The sequence below is a fragment of the Pelobates fuscus genome, chromosome 1 (assembly GCF_036172605.1).
Source record: "Pelobates fuscus isolate aPelFus1 chromosome 1, aPelFus1.pri, whole genome shotgun sequence".
Classification (NCBI taxonomy): Eukaryota; Metazoa; Chordata; class Amphibia; order Anura; family Pelobatidae; genus Pelobates; species Pelobates fuscus.
Genome location: NC_086317.1, coordinates 446,397,776 through 446,411,913, shown reverse-complemented (window position 1 = coordinate 446,411,913; position 14,138 = coordinate 446,397,776). Strand labels below are relative to the sequence as shown.

The window sequence follows — 14,138 nt, the reverse complement described above, 5'->3', positions numbered from 1 at the left end:
AAAGTGTGAATGACCCTTACATGAGGTAGGATTACCTCAGGTGTAGGATGTGCCACAACTTCTAGATACCCCTGGGGAAAGAATGGACAGTGCTGGTAGGTGGAGGTGGAGTAGGAGTCAAACTGGATCTGGAGCCGGAGTAGGCAATTCGCCGCGACCCTGCTGCTCACCAGCTCTGGAGGAAAAGGCCCCAGTCACAGAACACCGTCCTGAGTGAAGCCTGGGTTTAATTCAGAGATCTATAAATGGAGACATGAGTGTTCAGTTCTTTCATGAACCTGTCTCCAAGGAGCAGACCCTTGGCCTTTTGACCAAATTCTTCGGTTGCTAAATCCAGCAACTTAGTGTCCAATTTGTGGTGTTCCATAGACAGGGCAGCGACATCATTGCCCAGGAGGCAGAGGGCCCTTTGAGCCCATTCCCGCAGGATGTGGGCATCCACCGAAGTGCCTTCGGTAGCCGCCTCATCTGTCATCCTAACATCCAGCAGTTTGTCTTTGGTAAAACGTAGACCCTGTTCCAAACCCTTGCGAGAGCCCTTGCCAAACTTGGCCATAAAAGTGACAAAAACTAGGTCAAACTGTGGGATTTGGGACACCTATTTGGGTAAGGATGGTGTGGGCATTCAAAGCGGAGGGAGTGAGAAGAGTTCCCCGTAAAAACGGGGTCCTTAGTCTCACTACCGCTACCCCCAGTCTTAGTATCAAAACAATAAGCGCAACGAAAATAACAAAAACTTTAATAGAACAACTTTAAGGAAAAAATATAATATCAAAAAACACACCACCTATTAAATCACCCCACTCAGTGAGGGTTAAAAACAAGATAATACGATGCGACTGTAAATGTAGACTGGCGAACCAGTGTGGCTGGGTACCTATTGGAATGCAAGTAGCAACAGCAATCACAAAAAGTACTGGTGTATCAAGTTTCTAGACACAGTATAGTTTGTAAAGATACATAATTGCTAATCTAGCTTCCCTTGGAACCTCAGCCTACCTGTCACTGATTAATGCCAGGAAACAGCACCAAAGCCGGGGGATTCCCCCAATTGCAGTGTTCCTAGGAACAGCTAATATCTAGTTAAATCTGTATAATAGCTTCCGAGAATCCTAAGGTGTACTTAAGTTAAGTCCAATATCAAAAAGTGCCTGGTAAATCTAGTGCACCAAAAGGAAGTAAATCGAAAGGAAAGTGAGATCAAACAGTATATACAGAGAAAACAAAGTAATGAAAGGGACTGAGTCTAAACAGAGTTATGCAGATAATACAATTACCATTACTGCTCCTAACTCAGAATAATCCCTCTAGTCTGTACCTAGGGCTGTGAGGTTTCCCTCAAGTTGTCAAAGCAGTCAGCATCGAAAGTATGTCAGTGTGTCCAATCATGTGGAACAGACTGCCCAACGCGCGTTTCGGCGGTCTCACCGCCTTTCTCAAGGGCAAATAGTAGTACATAATGAGCCTCCCTTTACCTTGTTTATATACCCCACCATCTACTAATCCAGTAGAAGGTGGGGTTTCAAATTGCCCGCCAGCCGCATCCACTAATTACCGCTGGTGGTGTTGTGCGCATGTCCCTTTCCCCGGCGCATGCGCGGGAACTTTTCCCCCTTCATGGGTACAGAGCCTCCACTTGCGCATGCGTCAGAACTTAGTCTTCGGGCCAGGCCGAATATCCGCTTGTGGGCATGCGTATAGATAGCGGCGCATGCGCACAGAGTATATGTCAGTCTGTTCGCGCATGCGCCAAAAACTCAGAATTGGGCGATACGCTCACGGCAGTATGCCGTCAAGTATTGGCGCATGCGTGCAAACTTTGTGTTTTATGAGTATTTATTCTTGCGCATGCGTCTGGACTTAGTTACCAACTCAGGCAGTCCACCTTGTAAGGATGGTAAAAGTAGTGGATGATAAATCGGCTCTGCTACTGAGTAGCTGTGGTTAATATCTATCGTGATACGGTAGGGGTTTACCCGTCTCAACCCACATCCCCAAAATTCTTTGGAAAAGGGGGGGGGGGGGTGGGTGGATGTTGTAAGGTGGCTAGTAAGCCCGAGTATCATAACGTTCGATATCTAGTGGGGGCAAACACTTAAGAGAGGCATAATTCGTAATAAGTGACATATTATGTATCAATAGAAAAAAAGAAAATTAAAGGTCCATTCAAATGTTATGAGCTAAGTTGATTATACATTATGAAGGAGTGGTAATAAAACAAGAAAGGCATGGTTCAAAACATAAACTAATAGACAAAAAAAGCAAAGAAAGCATCATAAAAATGTTATAGACAAGTCAGATGAATGGGGCAAAAGAGAAACCCTCATTTAGACCTCTCGGTTGGAGTGTTTTTAACTGATAAATCCATTTGGATTCTCTCTGTCTAAGGATTCTGTCAAAATCACCACGTCTTTGGTTCCTTTTCACTAGTTCAAGGCCGCAGAATCTGAGGTTATTAGAGTCACCGTGATGGTGTTCCTTTAGATGTCTAGATATTGGTGTATCTAAACGGTTCCTCGGAGACCTTATATGCTCCATAATTCTCGCTTTGAAGGCCCTGAAGGTCTTGCCTACATATTTCTGTCCGCAGGCACAGGATAAAAGATATACAAGTCCCTTGGTATTACAATTAAAGAAATCTTTTATCTTTACGGTATTTTCACATGTGCTATCAGTTACGGTCTTTGAGCCTTTGGAGATGTATCGACAAGCGACACATCTACCGCAGCTGTATGAGCCACAGGGTGGGGTACCTAGCCAGGTGGCTCTTGGTTGTATTGGGGTAGAAAAGTGACTTGGTACCAGCAAGTCTCGGATGTTACGTCCCCGTCTAGCCGTAATATCAATGTGAGGGCCAAGGACCTGTTTGAGATGGGTGTCATTCAGCAGTAACGGCCAAAATCTGTCCAGTGACTTCCTAACCTCAGGCCAGCCAGCATCATAGGTCGCGATCATGCGTATTTTGTCAGTTTCCCTATCAACCTTGTCAGGTTGGTCACTCAGGAGTGCACTCCTCTGGGTCTCTAGTGCCCTTTTATACGCCAGCTTTAAGCAGCGGTTCGGATAGCCCTTAGCCTTAAAGTGGGCTCTAAGTTGTTGTGCTTTGAGTTTAAAATCTGCAATTTCGCTGCAATTCCTGCGGAGACGGAGATATTGACCCGTAGGGATACCAGCCTTCAATGGTCTTGGATGATGACTACTCCAATGGAGAAGCGAGTTTGTAGCAGTTGGTTTTTTGTACAGTGTGGATTGAAATGTACCACCCTCAGCCATGGTGATGGTTACGTCTAAAAAATTAATGGAGCGTCCCCCAAATTCGAATGTGAAGCGGAGGTTCTCTTCATTGTGGTTAAGGAGAGTGACCAAGTCAGAGAATTCCTGAGGGGTGCCCTGCCAGACAATTAGAACATCGTCAATGTAGCGACCCCACCATAATATCTTGGGCAAGTACTCTGCCAAATTTTCTAAGGTGGATATCCAGTGTTCCCACCAGCCCAGGTGGAGGTTCGCGTATGATGGAGCACACGCTGTGCCCATGGCAGTACCTCTCACCTGGTGGTAGAACTTGGAATTAAACAAAAAATAGTTGTGTGACAGAATAAAGCCCAATAGACGTAAAACAAAAGTGGTATGGGGAACATCCCTAGATGGTCTCTCATTAAGGTAGAATCCTACATGTTTAATCCCCCTCACGTGGGGAATGGAAGAATAGAGGGATTCAACGTCCAAGCTACAAAGACTCGCTGTAGAAGGAAATTTGAGCTCTGAAAGTTTATTTAGGGCTTGTTTCGTATCCCTAATATACGAAGGGAGGGCCTCGACAAAAGGTCTCAGGATTTTATCTACATACAGACTGCCGTTCTGTGTGAGATTATCTACCCCCGAAACGATTGGGCGTCCGGGGGGGTTCTCCCTGTTTTTGTGAACTTTAGGCAGGCAGTAGAAGGTTGCTATCTTAGGGTTACGATTAAGGACGAAGTCATATTCGTCCTTAGATAGCAACCCCCTACTGCGGCCGTCATCCAGAATTTCTTTGTATTTCTGGAGATAATCATTTGTCGGGTCAAACTTAATCACTTTGTAGGTCTCAGAGTCACCCAAAACGTGTTCCACCATTTCAACATATTTATTTACATCCATTATCACGACATTACCCCCCTTATCTGCTGGTTTAACGATAATATCACTATCGCTTTGGAGTGCCTTCAAGGCCCGCTGTTCATTTTTTTGGAGGTTGTCACTTGATCGGATGGACAGGGTTTTTAAGTCAATTTTTTCGATCTCATTCCTGGCTGCTTCAAGAAAAAGTTCGATATTTCTGAAGCCAGCAAAGCTTGGTGTATATCTACTCTTAGGTTTAAGATCGGTGTATTTATGGGTGGTACTTGGGTCGTTCTCATCCAGAAGAGACAAGAGAGTAGTCAGGCACTGGTAGTCTTTGGTCGTTAAGCCAAGGTCTCTAGCCCTTTTCTCATTCTGGATTGAATGAAATTTATGTAAAGCCAGTTTGCGGATAAAAAGGTGGAGATCCTTGATCCAACTAAATCTGTCAAATGGTGGAGTCGGTACAAATGATAGTCCCCTGCCGAGGACCCTAAGCTGGTCTTCGTTCAATGTATGGGATGACAGATTTATGACCTGTGACTCGGGTCCTGAAATTTGAGTGGTATCTAGTACCTTTTCCTTCTCCCCCCTCCTCCTCCTCCCCCACCCCTTGGATACCTGGTCTGATAACGTGTGCGTTGGCTTGGGAATTCTTCCTGATTGCCCATGGCTAAAAAATTAACCCCTTTCTTCAGAATCCCCCTTGGGTTAGGAGCCATTATGGAGGTGGAGGGTTGTGATTGGGACTCAGACGGGGTAACTTGGCTACCTGAGTCCGTATCTGAGGAATCATAGTCTGATGTTAAAGTGTTATCTGAGGTACGTCTCATCCTACGATTAAAGGATTTGTAAATATTCCCGGTCTCATAGTCATTCAGATCCCTCAAAAATTTGTCATGTTTCCTAAATTTTATTATGTCTTGGTATTTATCTAGGCTTTGTTTTAACCTAGATTCCATGAAAGTAAAATTAGGGTCATTTTGGAATTGTTTAATCGTGGTGATTTCCTCATCAAGACTAGCATTTACTGTCTTAAGTTTGTCTTGCTCAAATTTACAAATGATATGCATGAAAGTTTTAGAACAGGTTCCAGCTGCACACTCCCATTCCTTCATTAGCTCAACATTCTCTGAGTAGGATGAGGGGGTATTCCTCACTCTAAGGCCCCTCGGTATCATTTCCCTCTTTATGTAATTTTCAAGGGAAGAAATTTCCCAGCAGGTCCTAATCTGGCTTTTATAAAGACCCTGAAGTTTATTAAAGGATCTGTTAATGTCCGGGGTCATGGCGTTAGGGTCTAATTTAGTATTGGAAAAGACATTGTCTGCATCTTTACACCAGATGCTGCTATCCAGCTTGTTGGATAAGAAACCAGCCATAATATCTTCTTAAAATAAATGTAGCCACTCTCGTAACCCAGGTATTGAAACCAAAAGAATAAAGAGCATAAGAACTATCGGTCAAAGTGCAAAACTCTGACCGGTAGTAAAAAGGGGTTACAGGGGTAGTATAGGGCTTAACCCTGAAAATATGACTATCAAAGCGGAGGGAGTGAGAAGAGTTCCCCGTAAAAACGGGGTCCTTAGTCTCACTACCGCTACCCCCAGTCTTAGTATCAAAACAATAAGAGCAACGAAAATAACAAAAACTTTAATAGAACAACTTTAAGGAAAAAATATAATATCAAAAAACACACCACCTATTAAATCACCCCACTCAGTGAGGGTTAAAAACAAGATAATACGATGCGACTGTAAATGTAGACTGGCGAACCAGTGTGGCTGGGTACCTATTGGAATGCAAGTAGCAACAGCAATCACAAAAAGTACTGGTGTATCAAGTTTCTAGACACAGTATAGTTTGTAAAGATACATAATTGCTAATCTAGCTTCCCTTGGAACCTCAGCCTACCTGTCACTGATTAATGCCAGGAAACAGCACCAAAGCCGGGGGATTCCCCCAATTGCAGTGTTCCTAGGAACAGCTAATATCTAGTTAAATCTGTATAATAGCTTCCGAGAATCCTAAGGTGTACTTAAGTTAAGTCCAATATCAAAAAGTGCCTGGTAAATCTAGTGCACCAAAAGGAAGTAAATCGAAAGGAAAGTGAGATCAAACAGTATATACAGAGAAAACAAAGTAATGAAAGGGACTGAGTCTAAACAGAGTTATGCAGATAATACAATTACCATTACTGCTCCTAACTCAGAATAATCCCTCTAGTCTGTACCTAGGGCTGTGAGGTTTCCCTCAAGTTGTCAAAGCAGTCAGCATCGAAAGTATGTCAGTGTGTCCAATCATGTGGAACAGACTGCCCAACGCGCGTTTCGGCGGTCTCACCGCCTTTCTCAAGGGCAAATAGTAGTACATAATGAGCCTCCCTTTACCTTGGGCATTCAACCTGTAGCATGTTCCTGACCTCCTTGTTCAGAGGACGACAGAGCCAATAATGTAGTAACTCTCCAATGTGCTCAAGCGGGGTCCACTCAGAAGAGTGAGGGTGTCGTATAGTCGGGGTCAAAGAAAGGGAGTTCTGCTGCGTTCAATATCTCCACCGGATCTTCAGATGGCAAGGCCGAACCTGACGCACGGCCAGTATGTGTGTCAGCCACCACTGTGTATCTGTTATAGCTAGAGGTGGGCCCTGAGGGAGCTTAAATCTTGGGGGAGTTAGCGTTTGAGCTGCCATCATAATATTCATCAACCACCTCAAAGCCTGCGGCATCAGTGGTCTCAGGAGGTAAACACCCATGGACTGCAGCCGGGGATCTAGAGAGCCGCCCAGAGGAACGAAGGCTCCAGCTGGAAAAACGAAACACCAAACACAGGATAACAGAGCACAAGGCCTCGAAGGGGAAGACAAGGATCAGGGACACGGGGATATGGAACCCAATAACCCAATATGATAAATACTACAAATAGATCGCAGCACCACCCACCAGAGTAAATAATACAATATTAAAGCAAAGACAAACAAAATCACCAGAGGAACTCTAGTATGGAGGTTGCTCATCTGGAGGCAGCAGCAAAGAAAGATGAAGTGAGAGGGTCCAGTTGAGTTTTTTTTTTTCTTACCCCTTTTCTGATTGTCTGTGTTAACTGTTTCGTTACTGCTGAGGTGTCAGTAAAGAAGGTAAAAGCAAATATGAAGCCTACTGTCTTGCTAAAAAAATGTGCATTTTCGCCTATGTCTATCAGTATACCATATCTCCAACATTATTTTTTTGATCTAGAAAATGTGTTTTTATGAACACTGTAATTTTTTTATTGAAAAATTATGTTTTCTTTCCACCTATGTATGTATTCGTTTCAACCCGTTTTTTGAATGCGGAGCTACTGAGCTCATGTCTAATGCATCCTTATTGAAGCCCTGGACTAAAATGGAAGTTCCAGGGCAGAGCTGACTGCATAAAGTCCTTATGGTGCCCAGAGTATTTCTTTAATAGCTGGTGCCCAGCTTGATGTAGTGGTTCTGGTGTCTATAGCACGTTCTGCATTGTTAGCACTGCAAACATTACCTTTTCAGAGAAAAGGCAGTGTTCACATTGCTGCCTAAGAACACCTCTAGTGGCAATCACTCTGACGACCACTACAGGTGCTTCCTAGTCCAGTGCTGTACAGTGTTCAGCACCGGCAATCAGCGTCTCCACGTTTTGCTGCGCATGCGCAATAGCTTTCCAATACTTTCCAATAGGAAATTATTGGATTGACTGAGGTCATCAAGATTGATGATCTCAACCATCGAGACGTAGACAACCATAGCGATTCTAGTGCAACATGGCAGAAAGAGTGAGTAAAATCACCCTTTTATTGCATTTTTGTATTCCCAACACTATAGTGTTCTTTTAAGTTACAGTATTTGAACTAACAATAATTCACACTTTAGTGAATTTCCCAGGCATGTTTATTAAAATATGTGTATGTTTTCAAGCAGGATTTAAATAAATTGGATACAATTTATACTGTCTTACATGCACAACAGGTCATACTATTGGTCTTAATTTTGTATTACATACTTTTATAAGCTATTTGCAAAGGGTATTTGCTGCTGACAAATACAATAAAACATAAGTATCTGTTCATGCAGCAGCATGTTTTAAGTTTTATTTAAAAATCTCGGCCTAAATGCATAAACCTCAAATATATATATATATTTTTTATTTATTTATTTTGGTAGTGCTATCTTTTTTGTTATTGCTATTATTTTTAGATCACAAACTACCGTAGTCTGGTTGTTTTATTTTATTATTATTTCTTTTTTATGTTAAAAGGGATGTCAGTAAAGAGGACTTCAGGTATTTTAATTGCATTGTATGTTTAGCTTTTTTTATCTTAAAGATGCATTCCTATTTAAGGTCTATTTACTGAACTGCAAAATAAATGTTAACTCTGCAAAATGATATCTCACATTAGTATTAAGTGGTCTATTCCAGAAACAATGGTGAGTTATCACCCGATAAATATAAAATTATACCCCTATTTTCTTTTTTTCTGGGCATAACACTGCAAATACGGCAGACAAAATTGATGCTTTTTCTCCCACAATTCTATTTTGCCAGATACATAATATTTCCAGATGGCCATTTCTTCCCTATTGACTGTTTATGTTTTATGCTTTTTTTTGCAATTCCTATTGTATCAAGATTTTTTTCAAGGGTTAAAAAGGGGGTACAGAATAAATGTTTCATGTTCTCTTACTGAAAAAGTGAGAAGAGAGACCAAAGACTAAAAACCTTTTTTTTAAAAGTCCCATGCTTACAAAAAAAAAAAAAAAAAAAGTTCCATGGGGTAAATTAGTAAATGTACTTGTGTGCCGAGTTATTTCTAAAGTATTTAGTATATTAGCAGTGGCGTACCTACCACGGTCGCAGGGGTCGCGGCTGCGATCGTGCCCCTCACTGCAGGGGGCCTGGCCGCAGCAACAACCCGACTGTAGGCCGTCTAAATGCCGCCCCCTACGTGTTTCCCCTATCATAGGGGGGCGAAGAGGTGGCCCGCTGGCCACTTAATGTTAGTATGTTGGACTGTGATTCTCGTGATTAATCTAGTTTAATTTTCACTTCCAATTGCTTTTGCTTTAAAGCAGGTGTAAACAATCTGAATAGGACTGCATCTTTAAACAACTTGTTCATAACATTAAACCCTCTGTTTGTTTTGTGTTTGTGTGTGTTTCATATTCTAGTATTTGATCTTATTGCTTTGTAATATGTAAAATGCAGCATGGTTGCAATTGATAAACAAACATTTGCAGAGATACTCCATTAAATGTCAGAATGAATTCAATGTGACGTTCAAGTTTTGCACCAAAATAGCCAAACTAAAACACACTTTATTGAATAGCACTATGTTCAGTGATCTTGTTAAAGTAAAGATCAGTATAATTGAGTCCAAGTTTAATTTGAACCCTCTGATAGCATTACGCCATGTAAGCTCCATTTAATTTAAACCTTGCCAAATGCCTGATCTCTAATGGTTTTAATATTAACAAACATTTGGGATAAACATTCTATTGACCCAAAGGATGTAAATTTCAGCATCAAGGATGCAATAAGATTCATTGCTCTGCCCTCTGGTATTGAAACTTTAAATTTAATTATTTGTTTACTTGAAATATCATTTTATATTTGTTTTCGAGTCGAAAACAGTGTTTCTTCAAACCTTGTGTTAACATAACACTTCAGCCACAATGTGAATCCAAGGAGGAAAATATTATCCTTTACTAAAAACAAAAATGTGTGTTTTAACAGTATTAAATGTCATTTTTTCCACCCACTTTCCATTTTCTGTACAGAAAATAAAAGTAGCACAAATTACAGCCCTTTAGTCTGTGAAATGATGTTTCTCTAAGTACTTTCTCCGAAATTGCAATAACCAACTGGAGTTTGTCACAGTATGAGCTCTCTGTGTTTCTAGCGGACGCGATATAGCTACTGGGATACTTGCCACATATTAAGGCATTACATTAAAGACCAAAGCAGAATACAGAGACGTGTCCAGTCCGTTCAGCAATACAATACAAGCTGTCATAAATACTTCTTATATTTGTTATTCTAATTCAGCTTAAGTAAGTAGAAGCAGAATAAAGAATAATTTTTTTTTGGCCACTTTCCCGCTGCCTCTCCTCAACAAAAAAAACATGGAAAACCTACCAATAACTTTGATGGCATGTCCACATTGATCTTTGAAAGTTCTACCCATGAAAGACTGAGCTAGGTCAAGTTGCCCCCAAGGTGAACATTTTCAGGTTCCTTAATCTAAGAAAAAAACGAGAATACGAGAACTCTGAGAACAGGCAAAAGCTTAGAAAAAAAATCAGTTGCTTGCCCTTTGGTTAGTCCACACTTAGGTCTCAACATGTTTTTGGTCACTTGTGCCATTACAAAGACAACCATTTACATATCAGACTGATCCCACCCATAAGGGAATTCCAGAACCATAATGCCGACAAGTACCCTCTGCACTAGAGATACAGCAACCATGGACGATTGTTTTGCCTTCCTTGGGCCTCATTAGCGAGGTGTAGATGATACCCTTCTAAGCGCAGTGAGCATGGGGTCCATATCTGGATTACTCCTTTTAATTTAGGGAGAGCCCAAGGAAATGCATTGCAGCAAAAACAGAAAATGTGAGAACAGACAAAAGCTTAAAGAAAACTCCGCACTCTGTCCTTCAGTTAGTCCCTGATCTTAACATTGTTTTGCTCACTTGTGCCATTGCAAAGAGAACCTATACCATTAATCCTTAATCTAAGCTAAGCCCAGCTCACCAAGTGAACTCTGTTCTGTTGGGTTGCTAAGACCCTTGTCATTTTATGAACGGTGAATTGAGTATTTAGATGACCTACTCTTCTTGTAAACTGAATTTGTGAGTTTTGACTTTTAATCTGATCATTAAAATGAAGAAATATATTAATGGTTATCTATAAATATATTTACCTTACAATACTCACTTATTAAACACTCACCTTGGGTATATAGATATAAAATTGCAGCTACTGGCAAATGTAACCTGGCTTCCTCTCCAGCATATTATACGTCTCTCATTGCCGTAATTCTTTTTACTGGTATTATTATATTAGGCACTTATATTCTGCGCTTAACAATGTTATAAAAGAGGGAAATGGAACTATAAATGAGACAATTACAAAATGTTACAGGAACAATAGGTTGATGAGGACCCTGCTCAGACGAGATTCCAGTCTAGAGGAGGTGGGGTATAGAAACACAATAACTCTTGTCCTAGATAGGCCAGTTACCAGTATACCAATTTAAAAGATGCAAGTATTAGGATGGTAAAATCTGTTTTCTCCCATAGTCTTATTTAACTACTGCTCATTGATGGTACCTCTTTCCTTCCCTTTGTTTGTTTTTGTTTCCTCTCTCCAAACAGCCATTTTTCACTTCTCGTACCCCATGTCAAAATGTTGTTTGCTGAATGTAATGGCTTTTATTCCAAAAAAGCTGTACTTTGTAAAGATCTTGTACATGGCCTTTAAATGTATGTTAAAATAAGGAACATTCCAAGCACAATAACCACTACAGCACTCTGAAGTGGTTGTGGTGCCAGGAGTATCCTGGTGTCCTCTCAATATAAATAGTATTCAAACCATTTTGGAATGGTTTGACTTCTTTCTTGAAGTCCACTGGGTGCTGCTTCCTACCTCTATTCTTCCTGTTTGAGAGTTGGAAGGTCATGCTAGGACAGGGCTTGCAACCTTTAGCACTCCAGATGTTGTGGACTACAGCTCCCAAAACGCTCTTACTGACATATTGCTGGCAAAGCATCATGGGAGATGTAGTCCACAACACCTGAAGGCTGCCTACCCCTGGCCTATGAGATTCCCTAAGTTCTCTTGAGCTAAGCCATGCGGTGTAGGGTCAGTTTATTGGCTAAGAGTGTCCGCTGATCACTGCCAGGCATTGCTCAATCGGAGACCTTACATCACTCCGACTACAAGGGAAAAGGGCAGGGAGCGGAGCCCAGTATAAAGTCATTCCGTTCTAGAACGGTTTGACTACTTAGTCTGATGAGTGGCCAGGGCACAAGGCCCTGTAGTGGTTATGGTGTTTGGAGTGTTCCTTTAAACAGAATTCTAAAATGTAACAGAATCAGTGAAAATGTAGTTTCAATGTGATTTTTTCCATTAATTAGTGATTACTTCAGTTTATGTCAGTAACAGAAATATCATGCAAATTATGTGGGGTTTTTTTTTGTTTTGTTTCCTTGTAGCAAAACAAGCAAATTAGAATGGGAGATGAAAAAGTTTGACAAATCGATTGGGTATGTTTACTTTTTAAATGCCATTGTATACGCTCTACTAATATACTCTCTTTCACATCTGCCTTTTTAGATATCCGTTACTTAAATTATAAATTGTAATATTTTAATACTGTGAAAAATAAATCAAATTACCAAGTGTTATGCTTGTAAAGTAAAGCTATATATAAAATATGTATACATGTTTGTTCTATTTCCTATTTATTTGCAATGCAAAATAAAATATAATTCAATAAGGACCAAATATATTTACCTGCCTTTCTAGGTCATACCCAGCAGGTATTTGTTAAGTTTGTTTTGATCCTCAAGGTCTCTCTGTACAGATTTGCTTATGCATTTTTTTTTCAGAAAATTATCACTTTTAACAAAAAACTTAAATTCTCTTTTAAATTCAGCCAACCAGGACATCACCTGTGCACTGTTATTTGTCTCGTTAATGCAAATCCATAGAAGCGTAGCTATATAACTCAGGCAGAATCACTTTGGATATTGTTCTTGTATAACGTTTTACATGATGCATTTAATATCATGTTTGTGATCCTGAACATACCGTAATTCAATTTGATACAGGTACTCCTTCGCCATTGTGGGGATTAATATCACAGACCTTGCCTACAACCTGATGATAAGTGGAGCTCTGAAAACACATCTGTATAACGTAGCTCCAGAGTCCCCCACATTGCATCATTTTCAGCAAACATTCTGTAAGTATTTAATTTTTATCATCAGTCTTACCTAGGGTCAGCCAGTCATTCCTTTTCTTTCCCCAAAAGCTCACATTGGTTCCTTACAGGAGCGTCTAGTTCCACTGGAGGAGGTGGTCAGTGCCCGGTGGACACCAGGTCACTTGTCAATCATTCTCTATAGTGGTTAGGGCACTTGGTGTGTTCCTTTAAAGCACTTTTCTCTTTGGCAATAAATCATTTCTGTAACTAACTAAAGTTTATGGTCTATTTAACATTCCAGGCTTCTTGATGCAAGAATTTCACAAATTCTGGATCGAAGAAGATCCACTGGACATCATGGAGTTTAATCGCGTGCGCACCAAATTCTACAAACACATCTTGAAGCAGCTTCAGAATACGGACATGGCATTATGTCCTCATTTTGCTGCATCGGAAGGCTTGGTCAACCTGTAATCATCAACACTTAATTTTTTCAAAATCACTGCCTCACTATTGTGTTCAATCACAGCTTTTTATCATGGTCTTCATGCTGTATGACCACAGCGATTGTATGCATGCTTTTTGGTAAAGTGCTCATCTCTGTTTTTATTATAAAACAAATCCCTTCATGCTAGTGCTTTTGGGGATTTCTCATTCAATGGTTGCGCATATTGCGAATTTACGCAGTGTTATATTTTCATCTAACATAAGAGGTTTCTATTTTTTTAGATTTTATTTTCTCATAGTTTAACATTTGAGAGTGGTATTTGTGAAACATGGATTAGTGTCTGTACAGGACAACACTTGTTGTCTAAACATTTTATGATCCTTACTATTTCTACTGACAAAACGTAACATAATTTAAATGTCTTAACAAAGTCACCACTGCCTGAATGAGAGATGCATTGGCTAAGATTATGTTGTGTACCTAACTGGAGTTAATGTAAGGTAGAGATCTACCTTTTGGCTGGGGCCTGGGTTACAATGGATAGATCCGATATCTTTTTTCAAATAAATATATATAATGTCTGCTCTTTTGAGATTAACCCAGTTACTTGGGAAACATGTCCTGGATCTCTCTGCAGTGCAAGG

The 14,138-nt window shown here is 40.5% G+C and overlaps 1 protein-coding gene across 3 annotated transcripts in view; it reads left to right on the top strand.

The window, feature by feature from the left end:
- The window catches only part of ELMOD1 (ELMO domain containing 1), a 136,686-nt gene extending 122,770 nt beyond the window's left edge, over positions 1-13,916 (top strand). For 2 of the 3 annotated variants that reach the window (XM_063430192.1, XM_063430200.1), the window contains exons 9-12: positions 8,376-8,399; positions 12,334-12,384; positions 12,952-13,085; positions 13,348-13,916. In XM_063430192.1, coding sequence (XP_063286262.1) covers positions 8,376-8,399; positions 12,334-12,384; positions 12,952-13,085; positions 13,348-13,520 — 382 coding nt within the window. In that variant the 3' untranslated portion in view covers positions 13,521-13,916. The remainder of the gene's footprint in view (positions 1-8,375; positions 8,400-12,333; positions 12,385-12,951; positions 13,086-13,347) is intronic. The other variant, XM_063430210.1, reaches the window with a different exon arrangement.
- The last annotated feature ends 222 nt before the right edge of the window (positions 13,917-14,138 follow it).